We start from the raw sequence: 25,912 nt of genomic DNA, 5'->3' as shown, positions 1-25,912 counted from the left end.
TTAGAGGAGTGGAAAGGTGGACGACTTTGTGAAAAGGTCATTGCACACTCTACCTGGAGTTTCTAATATTTCCAACCTTTCGCCTCCTCTGTGAACGTGGAGTAAAGTGAAAGAAAGAAAGAAAAAGTACAACTCCTGTGTGATTACAGACTTTCTGGACAGTGATATTTTCCCCAACGCATTAGTGAAATAAGATGGTAATTTCCTGGGGCCAGGGTGTATCCAGGCAGAAAATGATAAAAGGAAATAAAGATAGAATGGAAGGGGGGGGTGTTCTTCCTCTCTGCTCTTCCAGCAGGGGTGCTGACGTGGAGGTTAATTGAGGGGTTAACAGGGGGTGGTGTCAGCTGAAGGTCAGACTGCTGTTCCAGCCAGCAGGAGGTCCCTGCTCCCCGATGACCTCACTGAGTGTTGTTGGCCATGTTTCCATGTTAGCGCTAACGCTGCTGCCAGGTGAGCACCTTCTCTAATAGAGAAAGGACCAGAGGAGGAGGACTGTGCAGCATGGAGCTGAAAGGTGGCACAGAGGGGGTGAGGTTACAGATGTGGCCATCGTGAAAATCACACTTTCTGTTGCACTGCTGCCCCATCAACGAGAGAAAGAAACACAAGAAAATACAACCCGGCGTTCAGAACACACACGCCCCCCCCTTAAGAGACATGCAAGTGTGACTTCATAAGATTGCAATGTCTGCAGCCATTTGCTGCCAAAATAATCCACACTGAGCAATGTCAACCAGGATTAGAGACAGTTTAGGATAGAAAGAAACCCATAAAACCAGCAGCTGCAGAACTACTATTTACAAGACAAGTGGAGGGAAATGGCACCAGCTCATGTAATGAATTGTCTTCAAAATGCATTTCTTATCAGGGCTGCAATTACTTTCACAATCAACTAACTGCAAGATTTTCTTGATTAATCAGCTGGCCATTTGTTCTACAAACCATCAGAAAATGATGAAAAATGTCCATTGTAGTTTCCCACAGGTCAAGGAGATGTATTCAAATGTCTTGTGTGTAAATGTGTCCAAAACAATAATCGTACGTTTCTTTGGTAATGTTTTATTTTTTAAAAATGTTTTTCTTTGAGATTGGAGATAATGTACAAAACTCGTAAAATGAACTCCTAAGTTGAGAAATGATGCATTGAGATGACAAGGAGAAGGATCAAGTGTGGGGCACAGAATAAAAAAAACATACAACAGTATAGTATAAGAGAAAAACTACTGCAGCTACATGTATACACTTTTTCTTTTTAGATGAATTCTTCACATTATCTATATAGTGTTTTCTTGACACTCTTTCGCCCGTAATAAACTTGTAGTGTGAGTTAATCATCAACATGAAAATGAGGTTTACTTTCTGCACATTATCTGCTGCAGAGGTGCCTTTCCAACCTCCTTATACACAATAACAGTGCACCATTAAGACGAGCTGTACATGACAGCACATTATCCATGTTGGCGTTCGGAAGGCACATTTTTGTTACCATTTAGCAAGCAGTGCTAATGAGGGCCGGCATTAAGTATCATCACTTAAACAACATCAAAGCGGATCTCCAAGACAAGAAAATGACTCCATTGGTGATTCACCACAAACTCATCTTGAGATACACAGAATTAAGGAACAGAAAAAAAAAAGGAGAAGAAAACTGCCTTTACCCTGCATTAGTTTACCATTTCAAAATGACAGTTCATGATTCCTTTTTTGTATTGTGAGTCACTGGGTTTGATACCCGAAAGCCGCTTATATGGCAACCAGGGTCACCATTTTTTAATTCCTTATCACACCCCTCATGCACCGAGTGCAGTTCAACAAGTCATACTTACACAGTATGTATGTAGTACAGCATCACAGAGAAGACTACCATATGCAGATGACAAAGCCTAATAGCTGATGGCTGAAATTAGAGGAAACCCCTCATAGAAATAAAGACATAAACTGTACACATTGTTTATCTTAATGTTACAGAAAACTGTACAGTGAGCTGGTCCAAACCTTTTTTGTGTGTGTGTATTAAAACTGAGTATCTGCACTGTATTTCCAGTAAACCCAAGGCTTCAAATACTGCAAGATCAAGGGATGCGATTCTTTGGTACAATAAGTTTTCATTGACATTCCAGTATTTAAGTGAGATTTCGCAAACAATTATGAACTTATCAGCAACTTTGTGTAGGTTTTCCATAACAAAAGGCCACTTTGATAAAAACAAAACGGTGAAAGATAAAAGTAAGAACACCCTTTAAACAGGCACAATCTATACCTTTGGTTTTAGAAAGGAGCAGATTCTGTAATGTCCTGATTCACCTTTGACATTTCACCAGTTTCAACTGTTCTACAGTGCTACAGTAGATACATGTAAATGAAAGTCTGTGTTGCAAAATTACAGTATGCAACTAGGAATGTGTCACGTAAACCTTTTACAGTGTTGTAAAGTACTAAGACTGCAACCTCAGTTTTTGAGCATCAAAAAAAAAAAAACATGGAGAAACAGGGAGATGGTCATCATTTTGTTTAGTGTACACAACATGTTGATCATCAAAATGACTAAAAAGAGGCAAGATACAACTACACATCATTTCTTAGGCAGTCTGTGATAATACTTCTTATGTAAAGGATAGAATACTGAACAGAAACAAATGACTCTACACTGAAGATTTAACTGACATGTTCATATATGTGGAGTTACTTCTAGCCCCTGCTGAGCTGGCTTTGATGCAGGAGCCCAGTGTCGAATACGTCTTTCAAGGAATGCTTTACTCAACCACATCATACAACTGCACACACACTCAACAGTCCACAAACACATATGTCGACTATCACACTCACTCACTCACACGCACGCGTTCACGCACAAATGCATTCCCTCTGTCTGTTGCTGAATTCAAAGTGACAGCAGCAGCAGCTTCCTTCCATTCTTCCATCCAGGGTCCAGTTACCCCCCTGCAGAGGCACCCCGGTCAACACCAGCGCAGGCCTCCCTATGTGGGGAAGCAGATGCCGCAGCACTCCATACAGATTTCCAGGCAATCTGAGGACTCGCAGCAGGCATCCATGATGCCACAGTCCATGTCACAGGGGGAGTTGCAGTCGTCGCCCAGGTCGTCAGTGCAGCAGCAGCAGCAGCAAGCCTCCGATGTGCATGCACCGCACGAGGCCTGCGCCACCACCATGTTGCAAAGTGTCAGGAACTCACAGAACAGGCAGGCCAAGATGCAGTGGACACAGCAGTCTGGGTCAAAAACGTCAAACCAGCCATGGTGATGCGTTGTAAGCAAACAAGCAAAAAAGGTCAATCAAAAAGAACAAAACACAGATATACAGAATAAAATATGTGTTTGTCATATATTCATCTGTAAATAGTCTAAATTCGATTTTTATCTAAATTGGTGCCTTTTAAAAAAAGACAAAACAGAGTGAGCGAGTGAGGTCTTGCATGCTCGGGAGGCCGACAGGTGGAACAGAGTAGGTATGTGGAAGAAGGGCGAGGGCTAACTAGGCAGGGGGGCAAAAGGAATAAGAGAAATTCAAAGAAATGAATTCCTCTCTTGCAGTTTTGATTAACAGACTGTTAAATAATTGTGGCATTATCATGCAAACTGCCGGGTTGATCACACAAAGATGATTAGCAAAGTCCAGGAGTCTCTGCCAGTAAATAGGTGGATTAATGCTGGCAATGCTCACACCTCTGATTAACATTTAACCTCCTCACAGACCCTCATTAAAGAGCAAGTGGCATGTTTCAGCTTGTTGTTTCACAGCAATAAAGAGTTCCCCTTTAAATTACGAATATACCGATTAACTATCAAGAATCTGTTTCTGAATGGCTGCATTAGTTTGTACTGTATTAAAATGCTTCTGTGTTGCGTCAGTAAAGAAAAAGAACAAATTTAATCTTCCATTCCAAAAATCAGTGTGTTAGTAATGCCATAAACAGTTAAGTGCAGGATGCAGAGTAAAAGAGTCTTTTAAAAGATGCAGAGTAAAAGAGTTTTCTTCACAGTCAGAAAATAAAATGAAATAAAACTTAAGTTTTAGTTGGAGGTGATATATGCCGTAATTCAATTAAATCAAAGACATATAATTTACATGTTCTCCTTTAAAAAAAGCTTAATAACTCTAAACTAATCCATTACTTTATAAAAGCTGAAGTTACAATTAGATTTGGAATAAAAGTCTCTGAGGATACAATAAAGTGGGGAAAAATAAGTGGTCAGTACACAAGGGGATATTAAATACAAAACAGGCTGTTTATGCATAGCCCACAGATACACCACTGAACTAATAAGAGATAAATGTACACAATTTATGTTGTCATCAATCAAGCTGCTGACACCAGAACTTCTGTAGCTGGATACAAGTCACTAAATTATACTAAATATCATTCGGTAAGTGCGCCTGGCATACACGCCTTGCAGCTGTCTCCTTTTCTGAACCAAGGCCAGTGCAGCGCTACTGCTTTGGAGTGTTAAAAAGACATGATGTGGATGTATGCAGAAAAATAGCATTACAAACAGGGCACATTTGCATAACTTTCATCAGCCCATCTTGAGCTGTCAGAAGGGGCTGTTACTGATTGGGTTAGAGGGAAAGCGAAAGGAGGAGAGTGTGGAGGACGGCATGGGAAGGCAAGCTGTGGACCGCTGGATGCTCATGTTTGATTAATCAAAGTAGAGGGGAATTTTTTTTTTCTCTATTTTTGCGGTGCTTAGGGCTGCAGAGCTGACCAGAAGCAGCTAGCTGACTGTGATACAAACAAGATAGAGAAGGGAACATGAAACGAGCAAGTGTGTGCGTACATGTGTGTGTGCACATGTGTGTGTGAGGGTGCCTGAAGTTTGAATGCATCTTATTATCCTTATCTGAGGCCATAACACTGGCAGTGATGGAAGATGCATGAGAATAAATCCTTCACTCCTGAACCTCTCATGTGGACATGCAGTAAATTACTGTTGGGCAGATTGGGGATATGTTTCATGCCGGAAAAACAAAACACATAACACTTTCTACAGTGGCATCCACTGCAGCACACTGCCATCTGAGCGACAAAATGCCATGCCAGTGAGAACAATCAATGTTGCCTGGCCACAGCTATGTGCACAAAGTTCAGCCAAACAAACTTCGAGGGACACAGAGGGTATAGCCGTGCCAGCTTTCAGAACGTAACAGTAGACTGTGAATATGATATAAACACAGTACATAGGCATTAAGCAACAGCCGGCCATCTCAGCTATTCACTTGGATGTATAATTCAACACCAGCGATTAGTCTGGATCTTAGAGAAGCTAGCAAGGGGGAGGGGAATGAGAAAGGGGGAGTCATACACTGTACACAAGAGAGCTGGACGCAAGGCACATCTCCATGAAAACAGAGAGACAGATAGAAAGGCAGACAGAGACACAGAGTGAATCCAACCAACAGACAGACAGGACAGCACACACTGACACCGCTCCTGTTTAATGTCAGCGAGCGGCAATGAAGCCCGGAGTTTGTAGGGCCAAAACCAGCGTCCGGCGCCTCTGAGGAAATAGTTTGAGACATCTGGAAAGCTAACATCAAAAAAAAGAGAGCGGCATGACACAAAACAAGCTGGATGGGCCTCAGAGCAGCAAGCTGTTGCAAAACATTCAAACTCACAAAGGGTGAGAGAGGGCGAGATGGCTAGACAGACAAAAATAAAGAGAGAGAGAGAGATTGATCAGGAAAAGCCTTGGTGGCCATGGGAATGCACAGAAGGCACACATGGGAAAAGAGGGCAGAGGATGTGGGCTCGATAGTGGAGGTCCACCACATGCACTTTAAAGCAGGCCTGTTTATAATGCATGACTGAGGGAAAAGTAAGACCAGGAGGACTAGAGCTCGCACGTGCACACGCACGCGCACACACACACGCACATGCACACGCACACGCACACGCACACGCACACACACCGATGTTTATAGCTTACACAAAGACAATGCTTGCGGCCTTGGCCCTAAATCTCTAAATGAGGCTAAAGCAGCTTGGAAGCCTTAACTGATTACACACAATTAACAAAAAAAAAAACACAAACTGGATGACAAGAGTTGAGACAACCCACTTGAACAAAAGCAGTGCGGCAAATGACTCCTCAGAAGCTGCGGTGTTATCACAGATTGGCTACGGTGCCAACGGCATGTGCCAAGAAACACAGGGAGCTGAAGAATCCCCAGAGCTAGCTCCTGCTAGCTTATGCCTTTTATTTCCAGTGTTCAGGGGGCTGTTTAGGAGGCTAATTTCACAGGCAAACAGATTATGTTAATCCGTGTAAACATTCAAACACCACAGCTTGGCTGTTTTCCGGGGGGAAATAAATAGTTGAGAGCGAACATATTGATTCTGAGAGCTCTCGTGTCTGCAAATAAGCAACACAAAAGCCATAATGAGACAGACTTGTTGAGCTGCCATTGTTTTTTTTTTTTAACCTCTCTCTTCTTTCTTTCAATTGGGATGAAAACATGACGTGTCTGGAATATCACTGATGGATGCATCCCACCTTCAGGCAATTTGTGTGTTGGTGTTGTGGACGTGTGTGTGCGCCTTCTTGTTCTGTCCGGCATGTAACTTGATCTGATGCATATTTCAAGCAAAGCACCATCAAACAAAGATCAGACTGTCCAATTTTCTCCTCCATTTAAACATATATCTCAACCTGACCACTGTGAATCTTTTAATATCACATCTTATTTTCAGTCTTCACCTTGGTGTAATAGCCCACATGAAAAGACAAAACAGCAAAGGCCTTGAGTTGGACGAATAGGTAGGAATTGCCCCTCTGCTTTAAAGAAGCATGTCTAAAGCCCTCATACCATCTGCGCTGCAGAACACAGCAGAACACATGCAAGTCCACAAACACACGCACAGCCACATAGTACAATAGTTGGAGGAGGGATGCGATGGGGCCCTGTTAATGAGGGCCAGGGTGGTGCTGACGGGATGTAGGGAGAGCCAGAAAGGGCCCAGAGAGGTGTGAGGGGCCGTGAGGGGCCCGAAGAAGGTTGGTCACGTCTTTTAATAGGCACCCCGTGCTCTCAGGCCTCGTTAGACAGTCACACCTATCTCCCAAATGGAAAAGGACCAGCCAACCGCCTTCATTACTGGACTCACCTCGGCCTTGCACCTGACAATGTGACGGCTTCCCCGCATGGCAAACAGACTCTCTGACTTGTTGTTAAAGAAAATAAAAGCCACAGGAGCAGGATAAGATGTCATTTGCTTGACAGGGGTGATAAATATGAGAGGTCGTGTACTCCCATCATTAAAAGGTGAGAGAAGGTAAGAATTTATTATCAATATCTCATCAGGCATTTTTTCAGCAGTGCCTCCCAAGCATAGCCACTTTAATTGACAAATCACTCTGAGGGTACTGTTGCCTCTTGTCCTACTTGTATTTTCCCACATAATACAGCTGCACAGTACAAAACCGATCATTTCATAAGACCAAGGACTTCTTACAATTCTATCTTTTCATTTTTGACTAACTACTCAAATTATTTTCTTTTCTAACTACTTAAATTGAGCAATTTATGTTTTGTATGACAAGAGGGTGTTCTTTTTATGTGAGAAAATAAGTATATAACAAGAATAATAAATCACAAACAGTTTCAAATATTTTAATGGAGTGCAAGTTGTGTTTTTTGAACGCAACACAACACAAATCATTTGAAAAATGCCCTTGCGGGGTTCAATTTCAGAGACATCCCTGTGACCGATGGAATGTATTTATGACCAGCAGAAGACGGGATGCAGAAGAAGAAGCATGCAAGCAAACAAATGTTAGAAAAGTTAGTACGAGTATCAACGCGCGTGTGTGTGTGAGAGTGTGAAGGTGTGTGCTCTCTTTTCTTTGCTGTCATGATCACCTCATGTGTGAATACTCACCCTCTGGTAACGGAGGTTTCTGTGACCCCGTGGAACTGCCTTTGCTGCGTCTGCTGCTGTCACTGTTGACCGACAAGCTGGACCTCAATTTCCTCTGCATCCTCTGCGACACAGGCGTGGACGGCTGCTTCCTAGGCTGCTCTGTCGTTGTCGCAGTCGCTACTGATCTCGTGCCAGAGCCAGACCCACCCATGGCACCCACGCCGATGTTGGCACCGCAGGAGCATGTGCGCATGGCCCCGGCACCGCCGATGCCAGGGTGGATTCCGTTGCCGTTACTCAGCGCGGGTGTGCCAGCGCTGTTGTGGCGAAAGCCATTTTGGTCCTTGCCAGCTTCTCCCTCAACAGGCTCCGAGGACACTGGCTGGGACTCAGACTGAGGTTGCGCTGGAGGGAGACATGAAGAAAAGAGGATTTAATTTTCACTTACATTTAGTAAAGAGTTGGGTGTGTAGTTTCAGCACATTACTTCAATCAGTATTTAAGGACAGTGTGCCTGGACTATTTCACCAGCAAGCTAAGGCTCTTTAAACAAGAAAATTGACACAAAACAGAAGGCTGCATTTTTATTCAAGCATAAATGCAGAGGACAAAACACTATCAAACGCTGAAATACAAGAGCATGAAAAGGAACAAGTGGTTCACTTTAATAACTTGGTCAGTATTTGTAGTGTCTATTTTTTATGGAGAGACTTGTGAATTCCTTTTACCGTTATAGGGGTAAATGCTTGATAACCCTGTAACTTTATTTTAACTGGTGAGAACTTTGTCAGCACTCTACACCTAGCACTTCGTACCTTTTACTCATAGAGAGTAGTTGTGGCTTGTCATATTCAGCTCTTACACCCCGATCACACCACTCTCAGTTCAATAATTCTCAGTAAATCTTGCCACCATTTCCTAACACAATAAATATCGATCATATGGCAAACATCTCAACCTGCAATGACAGGAAAAAAGCAGAAAGATACAGGAACCTCATATGTGACAGGTTCACAAAAGCCACTGCTGTAGGCAGACAGACGTTTGTGGGAGCAGTACCCAGGTGAGTTAAGACGGGGTGCGAGAAAGAGAGATTAATGCAGTGAAAGAGAAAGAGAGCCTGTGATACTGTGCATATACAAAATAGCTGCTGTCTGCAACAGTAATGATCTCCTTTTCTCTGAAAGCTCAGAGATGGCCTAAACTAGTCTTTCTAAGTGTATGTGTGACAGCCACAGAAAGTCAGGAGACAGCGACCTGTCTGATAAGAAAGAAGGCGAAGGATGTGAGTGAGCAAAGGAGGTGGCATTTTACTGAGAGGAACACCTGCACATTCAGCTCTACTGGGAGTTACTCCTACATTACCTTTCCTCCACATCAGAGCCACTGTGCATGTGCACGCACTGCCAGTGCATGGTTAACTTGAGAGTTTGTGAATTATTCATCCCTTTTTAAGACTGTCTGAGTGAACCACAGTTATTCATTTTTTTCCTATTCTATACTTTCTGTATATACATTGAATATATGGTATCTTCACCACCAAATTTTGCCTTATTGAGCAGCTGTGTAGCACAACCAGAAGAAAACATCTGCAGCCCTGCTTAAATGTTTTGCAGCTGTCCAAATGTCAACAAATTTTCCAAAGTGGATGCAAACTTAATATAGAACCTAATTTCTTTCCATCTCTATTTTCTTTCTGTCAGCTCACCAACAAGCGCAATTACGGTTAACAAGAGAGGGAGAGAGTGTGGGAATCAGGGCCTCATGCTTTTTAACAACACATCACCCTGGGAGAGGCCGGACGTGAATTTGGATGTAAAACAAAGCAATTAAATACACACACTGGGTTTTGCCTTCTCCTCATTCAACTTCTGCATGCTGCTTCGATAAACAAATATAGACTTTAGGGATCAGGATTCCATGCAATTTGAATTAGACAACTGGGTAGCACACGATAGAATTCATTATGCAGTGATTTAAGACCAGGTTGATGGATTTTCCTCTCCAAAAGACAAAAGCCTTGCAGCCTGCCCATGACAATGTGGGGAGAGGCTAAGGCTTGCTAACAAGGAGACTCAGAGTGAGCTACATCTGTTGTTGTTCTTCATTTTTACCCCTGACAGCTAGAATTTGCTATGTTTTTACTCCTTGTTAATATATGCACCTTGTGTTTTTTCTTTCTTTTTCTTTAATGCAGCAAACCCTTACCACAAAGAAAGCAAGGAACAGACACTAACACACACATAACCCATTTAGGGTGTCATCCATATTAACACAGTGTGCCTTTCTTGGGTGGTCAAGGATGATTTTTTTGTCTTACCATGAAGATTTCTTTCAAATTATATCTCTGATTTGTCTATGTGGTATCACATTATAGCTATTTTTCCCACCCTGAAGTCAGATGAGTCAGCTCACTCAGTGTTACAATAAACAAGAATAACCAAAAGTTGGCTATCCAGCAAGATGGGACCTATTTCAAGAAACGAAATTAGCAGAAACTTTGATTTATTCTGTGAAATTTGTCTTATTTTCACTTCAAAAAGGTTGGATTACTATTGGAAATTCATGTTTAAACATTGGCAGAATCCAGAAATGAAAATCAGGAACTCTTCTAATCACACTGCTGGTGTTTTCTTGTGTTATTTGAAACCACAGCTGTAGCTACACACACAAAAAGCACCGGCTGACATTAACAGGGCTGACGGGGGAAATCCCTCTCTATTGCTAATGATTAACTTGTCCAAACTCATTTGCAAAGACCCCATACACACACACAAACATAGCACAGCTCACATCTAACACTGCACAGTGTTGAGTATTGTCCAGTCAATACAACACAGCACACTCCTGTCAATTGGATGACACTTCCTTAACAAATCAACAACAGTCATTTTTCCCATTTAGGTTAAACAAACCAGCCACACAAGCTCACACACACACACACACACACACATATAAACCAACGTTCATGCAGAAAAAGGCCAAAGCAGACTCGGAGGCATAATTACCTTTCCTTTTGAGGAAGTCAAGCTTTCAATTTACCAAAGTATAAATAGTTATTAAGAAACCACCACGTGAAACCCAGAGCACATAAGCGGCGAGTCAGGTTTCTAACACGCGGCAAAGCCCTAAAAAGTGGGTTCAAGTCTGCAGAGAAGTGTGCTTCAGTGGCAGGTTCCTGGATAGTCTTTACACAGTCGCAGTCTTTATTTTTATCCTGATGAACACGGCGACTAAGATAAATGGACACAATGGAGCAATATTCATAATCATTGATCATGATAATGATGATACTGTCAAAGATGGCAATGACAGACTTGTACAGTCACCATGAGACAAATGAAGATGTAATGAGAGAAAGCAGGAATACAGTAAGTCCTGCTAGAACTGTACTACACTGGTTAAGTTGGAGCATCAAAAACTTTCACTGTGCATGCAGTGCAGTGAATTTACGCTCTGGAAATGTATCGGCCACTGTGCATTTTCGCATTGCATTAGCCAATCCAAAATAATCAGACAGTGGACTGGACTTCATCGTTTCAAAATAATATAATGTGGTAATGACATTTTTTAACATAAAGCTTAATGCTGCATCTGAGGATTCAACTGGTAAATGCAAATGTGAGCTGAGCTTGTTAAAAAATCCTGACGGAGCAACACTGACGCACTGCTACTGCATTGTTCTTATAGCGCAGCAGGAAAACATAACCAGCATCAAAATTTGATATGAGCAACTCCCAGCAAGTTTTTTAAAAAATCATACGAGCTGTGCCACAAGCTAGTAGGGATGGGTAGGTGTCCCGAGATAACCGAATGCACACAACCTGACAGGTTGCATTAAAACACCATGTTTTGGAGCAGGAATTGGACACACACATACACACACTCACACACACTCACACACTTCAAATTGGACTTGTAACCTCCCTATTTCCAGCACATCAACAACTGTTGAGAGTGTACATTTGTAGTTGAATAAAACATGGTATTCCCCTACACACGCTGTCACACACATCACAGGGGAAACTAGGGGGTGAGTGGTTCTTGACTGTCTAAGCAGCATCCCAATTTGGTCCCAGCTACTAGTAGCTGACAGCCTCAAATATCTGGGGAGCATTTTTAAAAGGCCAGTGTTTGATGGATTCATGAAGAACACACAAATATAATTGCCATTTGTCACTGAGTCTTCAGTGGCTGCGCCACACAGGGACCAAGCACCGGAGTGCCTGGAGAGCGCTGGAGCTGCGCCAGAGCTGTGCGGGGATCGCTCTGTATGTAAAACTGAGTATATAAACACCTCCGTTTTTGTCACAGAAAATAGGTCCTACAGGAGGAAGCTGGAAATTGCACCCAAAAGACAGAAAAAAGAACAGGGGGAGTATATATATGTCACAAGCCTACAGGATCTCTCACACACACACACTCACACACACACACACATGCAGAATAAGACCTACCAGGAAGGAATATGCATGCATGCATGCATGTCAGCTGAAACGGAGCTGTATAAACAAGAATTCTAAAATAGTCAAGAACATGAAAATATAACACAGAGGTCAAACAGGGCAGTATGGAGATTCTCATTTGCACACTGCTATGCCGAGAGTCGCAGGTAAGGCAGGGAGCGGATTGAACAACCACACAAGCGCTGTGTTTCTAAAGCTCAGTCCTTTTTAATATTAATGCCCCTGAGACAGAAAGGAGAGGAAGAGGGAGAAGACAGAGGGAAGGTGTTTGCTGAGGCTTATTAGAATGCCCATCACAGAGAGCATACAGTTATTCAAATGTCACATCATGTCAGCCAAATAAACACCACAAGCCATATCTTGTATTTATCTCCTAATAGCCATTATTACACAATGCTACGAGTTTGGGAGTTCACACAGTGGAATATGAGGGTAGAAGAGGAGCCTTTATTTTTAGTTATGAGTCCCAAACAGCAACGAGCAGAACAGTTAGCTCTGAAATGCTAATTCCACTAACACGGCCAGTGTTTTGTTTATCTTTTTGTGCCTCGTATTAGAAAAACATGTATATTTTCTGCTCGACTGGCCATGTACCTGCATGATTGAAATGCTAATTTGTAAATGTGCAATGACCTAGCCAGACTCCTCTTACCACCGCCACCACCACCCCCTCCTCTCTCCGCCAAAACAGCCTGAGGTATCATCTCTCCTCCTAACAAACAGCAGTGTGTGGAACAGCCCCTGCCTTTCAATCCAAAGGGATATATTTTCTCATTAGAAATTATACATCTTCCCTGTCCATATTTATAGACGCAAAACCAGGGGAATTATACTGCAGAGAGAGTGTGAAAGAGTGCGAGAGAGAGAGAGAGAGAGTGAGAGTGAGAGAGAGAGAGAGAAAAATAGTACAATGAATGTTATTACAAAGGGCTCTGATTGAAAATTTCCTTGGGCGTATCAAAGCCTCGTTTACCGTTTGACCTTCCAAACTGTGGGACAAGGACTTCCTTTATTGTCTAGAAGGACGCATCGGAAGGAACAGACAAGCGACTCGGGGAACGTCATTCGAGTGTCCCACCACAACAAAACTCACTAACTGTGATTAGCATCAATATAATGCAGATATCAGCAGTGCAAAATGAGAGTAAATTGGTGATGTCAACTGGCAAACAAGAACTAGCATTTGATTAGAAAATTAGACTGCTGTTAGTTCAAACATGGGTGTCATGCAAACTCTGTGGTCTTGTCTTGAGCGTTTGCTCAGTGGAAGGCAACCTGACATGGGATAACAAAAATGTCACTTGTTCCAACAGACATGAATAAAAATGTGCCTCTGGACATCACACAGCAATCCTGGCCCTGTCAGTTCATACGTGCGCATCATAATGTTTTGTATTTATCCAAGATAAAACGATGATGATGGCGGCGGCACGGATGGTGATGACCGCTGAGGATAGCTAAATTACTTGCTCTGATATTGGATCCTCATCAGCAAAAGTGACGTGCTCTGTATGTGTGTGTGGGTGTGTTCCCGTAACCTGCAACAGAACTCTATTAGCTGTCTTCACTTGTCAAGGCTGATCATATTGCGTAGCATCTCATTTAAGCAGGAAACATCACATTTTTGTCTTTTTTTCTATCTCATTGCAGGACAGTCAGCCTATAGTGGTCAGCTCGACACACTTATTTTCCACCCAGTTTTAATTCTCTGTGACAGTCATTCAAATTTGGCTCCTCCAAACCTGCTGGAGGAGAAGTGACACATGAAGACAGAGCTTAATATTATTTCCAAACCCCTCCTTACCACCGCCGCCTCCACTCAACAAAGCAGGGCGTCAGGGATTTACTAATTTCAAATTTTGCTGCTGATTGAGTGGAAAAAATAACCCCCTCGGACCTTGTTCTGCTTAATTACATTTTACAGTAGCAAAGGCAACTTGAAAGACAAGAGCTTGATTTGACGACACAAACCTCTCAGCGTACTCAGTGCGTGAGGCTGGTTAAGGTGCGTGTGCGCATGTGTGTCTGCGCTGGGAAGGGGAGACGTGGTGGGGGAGTGCGTGGGGGGGGGGGTCATCAATTATCCTTTGATTTCAAAACGGAACATTTTCCCAGATTAATATGTCTGACTGCTATCTAAATCATTGAAACTCCCAATGAGGTGCCATTTTCTCTTACATGAATCATGTTGAGGGGAAGTCATTCACACTCAGCCCACCCCCACCACCCCCTAGCCCTGACCACAGAAGTCTCTGGTCTCTCCACTGTTGTGTGGAATTTGGCATGGTGCTAATTTGAGTGCTGCTAATGTAGCAGAACGCAAGACATCAAGGGGTGTTCAAAGCCTCACAACCTGGCTGCTGTGAGAGACACTAAATGGTGCCTTATTCTCTTCCTCTCCTCATTTCTGAGATGAATTTGTACGAGCCTGTTTCTGCATTAAGCTTTGTCAAACGCCTTTTATTCTCCCTCATCTATTACTTACCATCCGAGAGGGGAGAGAGTGCAAAAAGACAGCCCAGTGCGCGAGTGCAGTATCTTTAAAAAGCTGCAAATCTTGCACGGATTTAGACTTTACACGGCTAGCTACCACAATTTCTAGAAAGATCAATTATGACGTGACTCAGAGCAGGCCTGAGGGAGCTGCCAGGCTCCATACTCCAAAAACGTGCTCCACCCTCTCCTCGCTGACGACTCAAAACAAAACCAGAGCAACAGAGCGGGAGTGAACGGGAGGAGAAGGGAGAGGGAAGAGGGGGAATGGGGGTATTTTCAGTTTCAGTTACATGGATGACTCAAATATTCCACCAGCTTCAACATCTCCTCGCTGAAGTAGAAGTTCCACAGGAAACTCATTTGTTTGAAATTCAACGGCAAGCGCGCAGACATGCACATGCGCACATTCGAACTTGTGCACATATACACAAAAGGAACACACATGCAAAACGGCAGACATAGAATCAACCACACACACCAAATAAACACAGTGCACATCTGCAGCAGATCCACTAACACAGCCGCTACTGGAGTCAGAGATGAGGATCTGGCAGTCGTGCAGCCACTCCCTAAAAGCCAAAATACAACTGAGGTCTGTCTCCGGGTCACAGAGGGGATAGGCAGTCTATCAAAATACCCCCATACCTAGTTCCTTTATTTGCTCAGTATCAATCTCAGCATTAACCCTCTGCTAATGGGACAGCTGTGGGTCAGCGCCTCACATCTTCGGGATGCCAATCAAGGCCTTAAGCTGAGAGATCAGCCTTTGGGACAGAGGTGCTCGTCTGCCTCTGAGTGGCTTTTTAAACACGGAGACGCCCGTATCGATTTTAGCTCTAGCCTGAAAGAGAGGAGGGAGGAGGTGGGGGGTGCATTGCACTAGTCGGGGCCTGCGTCTGCTGTGGCTGTCTGCGAGTCTGGACGGGAGCCATCCCCTGGTCCCTGGTCACCCTCCGTTGATCAGGGGGCCTGACAGAATGACCTAGCAGAGAGGCACTGAACCTGCAAACACGAAGGGGGCAAGGAGCTGGAAGCTCGAGGGGGTCGGGGCTGGCGGGGGCAACATCAGCAGAGATCTCAGTAATAGAAAAGGGCTTTAACCTTAATGTTGGAGCCAAAACCCTGTTAGAGGCCAAGTAATCCCCCCTGCGCTGCTCTCATTTGAACTGGCTGATTTTTTTTTTCTCTCTCCCTCTCTGAGTGGCTTGTGAAAGGCACTGACACTGTCGAGTGTGGCATTGCTTAGGGAGGCAGTAAACATGAGCCAAGCAGTCCACCTTACCTGTGCTAAACAGGCGATAAGGTAGAAAAGATAAAGGAGGCTACGTTTATTTTGTCCACCTATAGTATGTGCTGTGGATTATATATAAAATGCATTATAAAATAACTATCATTAAAAGGTACAGTGGTGGAAAGTAAACTAAGTAATTAACTTAGTTTGAGGTACTTCTGCTTAACTTGTATACCAATTTATAAATCCACCCTACTGAATTTTAACCCTATACTTATGTTCCACTACAATTATTTGACAGCTTAGTTATGACTCACTTTGCATTAAAACCATGTACAACCTTGTTTCCAAAAGAGTTGGGGAGCTTTTATGTGATAAAAAATCCGTTTTGACATATACTCAGTTGAAAAGAGAATCAAAATTGAATATTTCACCTTATCAGCTTCATTGATTTTTGTATATATCTGTTTATTCTGAATTTGATGCAGCAACACATTTCAAACAAGTTGGGACAGGAGCAAGTTGGGACAGGAGACTGGGAAAGTTGTGGAACGCTCTAAAAACACCTGTTTGGAACATTCCATAGGTAAACAGGTTCATTGGTAACAGGTGATAGTACTGCATCATAATGGGTATGAAAGGGGGGATCCTGGAAAGGCTCAGTTGTTCACAAGCAAGAATGGAGTGAGGTTCACCACTTTGTGAACACAGTAGTCCCCAACCCCCAGGCCGCGGACCAATACCGGTCCGTGGATCAATTGTTACTGGGCCGCACAAGAAATAATTAATCATTTCCGTTTTATTTATTATCTGAGTCTGAACGATCTTTTATGTTGAAAAATCTTTTATGTTGAAAAATGACCGGATGCTCTCGGTTACATCTCGGTCACTTGAGCGCTCAAATTTAACCCACAAGCTAGCAAAATGAGTAAAAAACAGACGTCTTTGGAAACAGACGTCTTTGGAAAGTTTCTTTGCGAAGGGGAAAAGGCCCAGTGAAGAGACAGAGGAAGAGCCTACGACTTCCAAGAAAAAGAAAGCTTTTAACAGACAATACCAGGAGTCCCACTTGAAATATGGATTTGTCGCGACAGGTCATTCCCACAAACCAAGCCCGCTCTGCATAATAATCCGCAATGTTACGAGGAAGCTGCTAATAAAGTTGCCTACGAGTACACAGTGGATTCATGTTTATTATTATATTTACAATATAAACAATCTACGTACACCCCCTCCCCTCCCCGAACGTGGTAAAATTGTCAAGCATTGACTGGTCCTCGGTGATAAAGGTTGGGGACAACTGGTGTAAAGGATATCATTTCACGGGCTCAGGAACACTTCGTAAAACTGTTGTCAGTCAACACAGTTCGTTTGCAAAATGTATTCTGTTTATATTTACTTTTTCGCAACGTCCCACCTTTGGAACTTGTGCATTGGAATCGAGTTGTAATTGACTAATAGCATATGCATTGTTATACATTCAACTAAACAACAACATAGAAAGTAGTTCAAAGCTGCGCCACCTCCACTAACTACAACATCAAATTGCTGCATACATGTACTGAGAATATAATATGTACTGCTACCTTAAGCAGCTAAGACTTAATACTGAACTTTTCTTTTAGGGAGTTTCCTTGAGGAGTTTCATACTGCGGTGTTGCCCCTCTTATTTAAGTAAAAGATCTGAATATTTCTTCCACCACTACAGATTCATGCTGCACAAGAACCATTTAGACATGAAGGTCAATTGGTGTTTGAACGACTTGGAAAGATTACTCTTAATACCCAAATTCTTGGCAAAAATGCACTCTTCCTCCACAATCAAAGACCATATATGTCGCCTTGTATCTAACATAAGCACTTAAAAGACTGCAGTCCATGAGTTGAGCTATGCATATCTAATCATTTGGCTCAAGCATTTTGAATATTAAAAAAAAAAAATTAGCAGTGAATAGGCTTGGGCACTTCGGGTAAAATATGCTAATTAACACACTTGAAATTTCCCATATGAAATCTATCTGCACCAAGACAATGAGAAAATAATTACAACAGAGGTAGAATTACAATGGCCATTTTAATCAACCCCTACACTAGCATTTCACCCTATTTATACCGTTTTTGATTCCATGACCCACTGGTAAGTAATCACTTGAAAATTACGGTTCAGTTTATAATAGGTCTATGCTTTTTAGACACATTATGTCTGCAGAGACAGGGCTCTGAGAATTACAATAAAGATACGAATCTTGCATAACAACAATCACCATGTATTTCCTATAGCGAAAAAAAAAACATTCTGGGAAAAGAAAACTGGCATGAGGTTAAAAAGTCTCTAAGTACTTAAGTAACTTTGGAATATACATGAGGTGAAGTGTGACAGTCTGAGAATGTTGATTCCACACTTGGGCAGCAAAAATATTTCAGCACTGATGAAGAAAATGATGATGAGGAGGCACTTGCCCTTTGTTTCATCTCAGCCTAACTCCTCCAACTGTCTGGCATCATAACGCTTTATAGTTTTGAATATAAATCTTAATTGTTGCACTGTCAAGGAATATTTTTTTTGCTAGAGAGGTGCAAGTATGAGATCCTCTCCATTTAAACAATCCCTTTTCCTGTATTTATTAGGGGTCACAAATTCACTTCTAAAAGGTCAATTCTGCGCACAGGTAATAACCTTGAAAGTGTGCCACTAAAGAGCCCAATCAGGGATTCACACAAAGGCCAGAGTAATGTCTTTTTTTAACAAAAAAAAAAGCGAGTCATGTTATTTGACCTTCCTTTCTCACTACAGAATTTCACTGAGATAAAAAAAACAGACCTGTTCTTCAGAAGCTCGTAAGGTCATCTTTATCAACCACAGAAGCATTTAAAAAAAAAAAGGTATTTGACAATCTAGTGAATAATGTGACGATTAAACTCCTAAAACTGGTCCTGGGTGGTAGCAATTTATTCTGTGGCAGGGGCTGGAGAGCCGAAGCCCTGTTTGCAGGAGATATCAGCTGCTTGAAAACCCAGAACGGTCTCCTGAGGAATGTCTGTCTCCCCCACAAGATTCTCCCTCCTCCCCCAGGATGGCGCAGCCACAGAGGAACCGCTCTCTGACAACGGCCTTACAGGAAGGGCAGAATGGTACGTTTTTTTTTGTCTAACAAGCCGCAGTGGTTGGGAAGCACCGCGCTTCAACTTTTTTTTTTCCATCATGTGACTTAGTGAAACTTCACTTCATAATGATAATTTCAGCTTCACATGTGATGATTAATTGTGTGGTTACTCTGTTTCATGTACTCTCCTGAAAATGCATGCTATGCTCCATGAAGAACAGTTTCAAATTAATATGGAACCACTGCCATGTTTACTTTCCTGTTTTAAGAGGGACCCAATGATTAAAAAGACAGCTTGTCAAAACAATGTTATCATAACTGAAATGGGATATGTGCTGTTATTACAACATTACAATAGGCTTCCTCTTGTTGTGAAAAGTCACCGTCTGCAGACTGTACACAAGCTTCAAATCAGACATCAGGGGGGAAAAAACAGCAAGGGCCAGGATGTAGGCAGGCAGATGATTTCTTATTGATTTCCTGTTTCTGCAGTGGAGGGCTCTCAATTACCCGAACCAGCAAGCAATCTGATTGGTCACCTCAACAAACAAAACCACAGTGGGACTATGACATAAATAGGTTAACTTGAGCTGCCTCTTAATGTAAGAATTTCCAACCCTACTTTAACCACAAACAGACAAGGGTACATAAAATAAAGAAATTTGGCGGTTTTGCCTTTATTTGACATGACTGTTTCATGTTGTAACTCTCTCAAAAAAGAAGTAACATGGCTTCCTCTCTTTGTGTGTGTGTGAGTGTGTGTGTGTGAGTGTGTGTGTGTGTGTGTGAGAGAGAGAGAGAGAGAGAGAGGGAGGGAGACCAAGAGTATGTGTGGATGTTGGGGGGTTGACATCAATTACAACGCAAAACTGTTGTCACAGGAGCTTATCTGCTGAGATGAAAGAAAAGCATGCCTCCCTCCAGAAGCGCAATACTCCACACACCTGCCAAGCTAAAAAGACCTCTTGACAGAAAATCTTTTTTTTTTTTTTTTTGTAGCAACTGAATCTCTTCTCCTCGCTGATTCAGTAAACAAGCCACTGGCAAGTAATTAAGCTTAGTACCAAAAAAAGGCAGGAAAAGGCGCCTTGGAAAAGTTAACAACCTAGAAACAAAAGAACTGTTGTTGTGTCAAATGCAAACGCAATCCTTATTATTGCGAGGCACTTACATGGATGGAAGCAATCAGTTGCTATTAGCCTTTGCTGACACATCTCACTCTTCTTAAAAACGATAAAACACACACACAAAGCTACCAGGCAGTTTACTTTTGTGACCTGCAATCCAAGAGTGAAGAGACTGAACAAGAGTGCATCTAGATTCAATTAGACCTGCTAATAACTCGAGCAGTTCGATGCCAATTCATTGTTTTGTGAAACCTACCTGTGTAAAGATACTTGCACAAAACAATGTGATGATTTCAGTGTCACAATACAGGTTTTATAAGTTTCCAAAGTTTCAAAAATCAGATTATAGAGCAAAAAAAACCAACAACATTGTTTTAACATTGAAAACATATGTTACTGGTATGGTTGATTATTGCTCGAGACAATACACCCCCACAATGTTGTTTTAGCCTGTAAGTTGAATGACACTGAAGACACTTCAACAGAAGAATGCCTCTAGCATCTGGCACAGGTACTCTCCAATAGGTAAATGTTTGGTTCAGGGTAAAAACATTGTGGCTATGCAATAAGTGCGTTAAAACAGGCAATGCCAGAACCACAAACAGGATTTCCCCACTTCCAAAACAGAGGGCTGAGGGTTAGAAGGAGAAGCGAAAATGGAGGAACATGCCAAGTCTCGGTCATTACGGCGGAATGAGAGAGCAAGCATGTTACCACTCGCTCGCCAAGAGACCCCGGTGCTATCTTGATATTATTTTAATTGGAAACACTGAAGTTAATATTTTAGTTGGCCAACTGACCCTGCCTCATGCATGTACGCTGTGCAACTGTCATAACAACAACTATTCTTGGCAGTGTTCATAAAAAAAGGATGAAATTATAACAATTTAGATTCTAAATAAAACATTCCTAAACAGCAGTGAAGCTGGACCATCTGACCAAGCAACCAAAATATGTTAATCATTTTCACTCTCTCCAATTAAACGGCTCATTGTTGTTTATCATTAAAAATAACACCAAGATATCCTGCTGTCCGCCCACAGCTTTCCCAGGTCGTTAAAACTTACTTCTTACAGGCTCGCAATAATTAGGCTTCTCCTCGGTCACGTGACTTTGTCCTTCAGAGGCTGGTTTCCTGGGAGACGGTGTTCTTCCTGATGATTCACTGTCACAAGCATCTAGGGTCACAAGCATTAAAATTTAAACATGGTTGAGGGAAAAAAAAAACCTGTTGCACACACAGTTAAAGCAGCAAAATATTATGGTGTGTAGTGATGAACAGAAAGAGCTTATTACTATGAGCTCAACTGGTCCAAATTAATGCGTATTAGAGACATTCCTCCAAAAACAGATGTAAACTTTTACTGCAGGGTCAGCCACAGTGTGGACAAAATATCAGGGACAGCTGGAGGAGCCAGAGGTGCAGAGGCCGCTCGGCCTATTTTTGCCAGAAAAAGCACAGGCCGCTGGCAAATGGTTGCACAACATGGCGGGGCGGTTCAGGTAAAGGCCTTGCCAGAGCTCTGGATCTCATTTTCTCTCCTTCTGTTCCCGGGTGTGCTCTACCTGCCAAGCTTCTTTTCACTGCCATAAAGACTGCATTCATCTAAATTGGAAAAAGTATGTTGGTAAAAACTCTCGGCCTGATAGCTGTACAAAAACACGAGGGACAGTTCCACTCATCCCTCTATAAGTTGTGTCTTCTGGCTTCTTGACTTCAAGACTCGCTGACGCTTTGCTCATTGCACACTGCTGCTTTGTTCAGTAAATAAACCTTCCACAATGACTTTATTCACTGGTTTGGTGCCAGATGCCTGCTCATAGCCCACAGTTTTTTCTCATAGGCTGCAAGTTTCACAGTAACACACTGGATCTTGAGCCATTTTTGCTGTGATTCTAAAGAAAAAATGGTGAAGAATGATTCAGCAAAACCTAGTAGCAATCACGTTTACCAAAGCTTGATGCGTTAGTTCCAATGCTACAACACTCTCTGTTTGTATGCAGTGATGGATGAGGGGAGCGGGACAGATGGGCGCAGGCCAGCAGCCCGAGATAGATGTGGCACATATCTCAGCTTGGAGCTGATGTATGGTAGCGGCAGTTGCTTTAGCAGCAGTACTGTGTGATGCATCGCAGTATTTAGTGATCACAGTTAGAAATAAATTGGCCTATTCTCAGTACATCCACAGTCCCCTGAGAGGGGAAATCCAGTCTTAACTGCAAACGCCTTTGAAGGTCCAGCGAAAATCCATTCGCAATCCAGCAGCCCCAGTGATTGCTTACTTTGTCCTACTTTGCTATTTTTTGACAGAGCCATAATGATGCTTGGTATAAATAGGATGGTTAACGGTTCATTGCTTGTTTGAAGAAAAATGAAAAGGGGGTGTGGGGGTAAGCTTATTTTACATGTGATAATCTTAGGGGCAACTAGAAAGTTAATTAAAAACTATAATTGGCTGTGGTTGCTGTTAATAGTCACCAGGGCGTTTCTTCAGACTTTATTGAGGAAAAAAGCAAAAAACATTATCAAGGCTTAACACTGGAGCCCAGATACTGATGTATCGTAAAAGTCACATGAATATAATTTAAAAAGACAAGGCTGACATTGTCCCAAGCAGGCCGATAAACGCTGATATGCATTTATTGACTAATTTTCGATGTGTAACTTTTTCCTTGTTTTCTCTCGTGTTTGACTGCGAGTTCTTGACAGAATATGTCACTGACATTAAAAGCTCACTTTCATTGCCTGAGAAAAAAAAAAAAAAACACTGCATCTGTACAGCAGGGATTACTGAATGTTTGAAAGTCCCAGAGAGCTTAAGCAGACACATTTTGGCTGAATTATATTGTTAGATGTGAGCCAGTGCAGGGCCGGACATATTTACACTCTGGGAGGTAATGTCTTCTAACATTCCTAACACTTAATGAAATATTAGTTAAATGACATCTTGCTGAAGGACCCCTGGGGCCCTCTCATGCGCCCCTGGGAGCCCCAGACCCCACTTTGGCCACCCTAAATTGAACTTTTCCTCCCATGCTACTCTTGTGTGCTCTTACCTTGTGAGGCTGACAGCAGGGGACTTGTCTCTTGCTGAGGGCCCTTCCTTGGCCCTGCCGGCCCACCCGGAGGAAAGACGGTCTCCTTGGACATGAGACAGTCGTCTTTTGGGGGACACACACAGCAGAAGAAGAGGTTCCTCCCTTTCCTCAGCCCTCAGCGCTGTGAAAACCAACGTCTCACCTTCAGCACAGGCCTGAAAAGCCACACCGTGCAGCTCATTACTCAACTTGAGAGAGTCGTCTGCTTATTTCACACGCCGAGAAAAGTGACGTCGAGCCGCAGTAAAACTTAGTGGAAATTTCCCTTCTCTCGCTTTTTACATAAACTTGCTGAAAGACTCCATATGCAACCCATTTGTTCACACACTCCCTTTCCTTTATCAAAAAGCGACGGACCCTTGCTAAGAAGTGCTGTTTATAGCTAAAGCGGACATGTTGTTTATATAGCATAACTTACCTTTCAAACATGTCAACTCCCTTGCTTCAAATCTGACTTATGCCCATCCTTCCTTCCTCCAACTCTTTCCCGGAGACGTTGGGACGAAACAAAAAGGGACAGCGGGTGAAAGAGCAACTTGGAGCGTCCAAAAACTTTTCCGGTGACTTTAAGTTGCCAGAGTGTCCCAGTCCCGCTTCGTCCAGATGCTGTTGACGTATGAAAAAAATGCCAATAATAATCCTCGCGACGCCTCCGACGTTCAATGGCGGGTAGCTCGCTGAGGATTGTTGCGTCTAAAACATTTTCATCATATCCGGATTCCTGTACTGCAGCCGGCCAAGCCGCTCTTCGCTCCCTTTGCTTCCCTTGGCGGCAGAGAAGTGAACAAAGCCCTCCCTGAACATATGTCCTCAAAAATAAAGTGAGGGAAAAACTGGAAAACAAAATGACATTCGAGAAATGTAAACGTGTTGGAGTGGTTTTAATTGTAATCTCGATTCTACGTCAACACGTATGAAAAATGGAGTGAGAAGAAATTGCTAAAAGTGCAATGAAAGTATTAAATAAAACATTTTGACAAAGTAAACTCTCAAACTTCGGCTCCATGTTTCAACCTCCTCCCTCGCCATGAAGTTGCTCAGTTGTCATGGAGATGGTTTAATTGCTGTCACGTGACCTAAGATGAAATGTCACGTGCATAGCAGGGACTTTCTTCACTGATCAGATGCCTTAAGATGTACTTGAAAGCTAAGGAATGAAGCGAATTTACCTTGTGTTGAGATTTTTTTTTTTTTTCCAAAGTCAAGAATGATCATGTTTTTATGTCAATAGTGTAAAATGCTGTTTGAGCACTTTTGATATCTAAAATAAGTCAAATAAAGCCACCAGTGGTGACCCGTTCAATGTGCCATTAAGTGGATCAAGTTTTTGCAGAATTGTATTGCCTAAAATTATTAATTTAAAAGTTGTGTATGAATTAATAACCCTAATGTTGGGGTCCTGGATACTCCTGGTCCTCTTTAATGGCTCAAAAAGCATTTATCTGCTTGACATTTTACAACTATTGTTAATTTTGTTAGAATGGCTTTTGAACATCACAAACTGAACTGAGACATGTCTCAAAAGCTCATTGCAAAGAATGTCACATTACTTCAGATACCCAAGCAGTGAAACACAGATCAATACAACTGATTTTGATATGCTCTATATCTGTGAAGGGGTTGGCAGCACTTTTTAGCAACACCCCAAATACAAACAGTCCATTAGCTTTTCTGTTATTTGCATTTTATAACAGTTGAGGTGTAAGGTAGTGGCAAGGAGGGGAGTAACCTCTCTGCGGTCTAACTGACCCCAGAATTAGGTTACTCTGTAGGATAACGTACTGTACATTTCGTTAGCAGGCACAGGAATCCATATTTGTTTATGAATTACCTATTTTCTTATTTGGTGCAACAACAATGATTTATGATCGTTGCCATATTTTGTCAGCTCCATCAAATGGCAAGTCCAGTTTGTGGCAGTAGGAATGGCCGCCACTTCAGTACTTCTCTATGTACTGTGAGGTTGATAGGACAAATAATAACGAGGTAAAGCAAGTTTCAACAAATACATGTCTTACACTCTAATTTTATTCCGCATGGAACTGTGCTTAAGTGAGACCTCCTCTGTGTGAAGCGCGGTTGTTCTGGATCCTCATCAGCCTCGGTTACAAACTCAGTCTCTGGCCAACCTTATCTCTTTGAAGAACACGAACAAAACTCCCAGAAAGTTAGCCAACAAGTGTTAAAAGTCTGAACAACCATAAATACATATGCCAGAATAATAATATCAATGTCTCACCTGTCAACATCATCTCTTACTTTTCTCCACTTCAGTTCATTCAGAATTCACTTTAAATAAATGGCGACGCAGCCCCATGCTGTGTCCTCTGTGTAGTCAGTAGGGTATTGTTTAGTGCAGTGTCTTGCTGATTGCCATCATAGCCATTGAACCCTATTGGTAACAGTATAAGTGAGATTTAAGCCTTGGTAACATGAGAGTGTGGAGGTGATTGATGTGAAATATGCCCTCCCTCATTGACTGGCTGAACTCCATTTTCTGCTCCTAA

General features: G+C 42.4%; 1 protein-coding gene across 2 annotated transcripts; it reads right to left on the bottom strand.

Moving 5' to 3' along the window:
* Positions 1–935: 935 nt before the first annotated feature.
* mdfic (MyoD family inhibitor domain containing) lies at positions 936–24,380 on the bottom strand. 2 transcript variants are annotated; one of them, XM_041964311.1, is made up of 5 exons: positions 23,824–24,380; positions 23,364–23,560; positions 21,374–21,484; positions 7,901–8,287; positions 936–3,232 (listed from the first exon to the last, which is right to left on the bottom strand). In XM_041964311.1, exons 2-5 carry the CDS (start codon positions 23,455–23,457, stop codon positions 2,982–2,984), a joined length of 843 nt encoding a protein of 280 aa, XP_041820245.1. In that variant the 5' UTR covers positions 23,458–23,560; positions 23,824–24,380; the 3' UTR covers positions 936–2,981. The 2 variants fall into 2 exon arrangements, with proteins under 2 accessions (XP_041820245.1, XP_041820246.1); XM_041964312.1 differs by having other exon boundaries at positions 937–3,232; positions 23,364–23,526; positions 23,824–24,379.
* Positions 24,381–25,912: the final 1,532 nt, after the last annotated feature.

Source organism: Chelmon rostratus, chromosome 22 (assembly GCF_017976325.1).
Source record: "Chelmon rostratus isolate fCheRos1 chromosome 22, fCheRos1.pri, whole genome shotgun sequence".
Lineage (NCBI taxonomy): Eukaryota > Metazoa > Chordata > Actinopteri > Chaetodontiformes > Chaetodontidae > Chelmon > Chelmon rostratus.
Note: the sequence above shows the minus strand (reverse complement) of the source record. Positions and strands in the feature narration are given on the sequence as shown.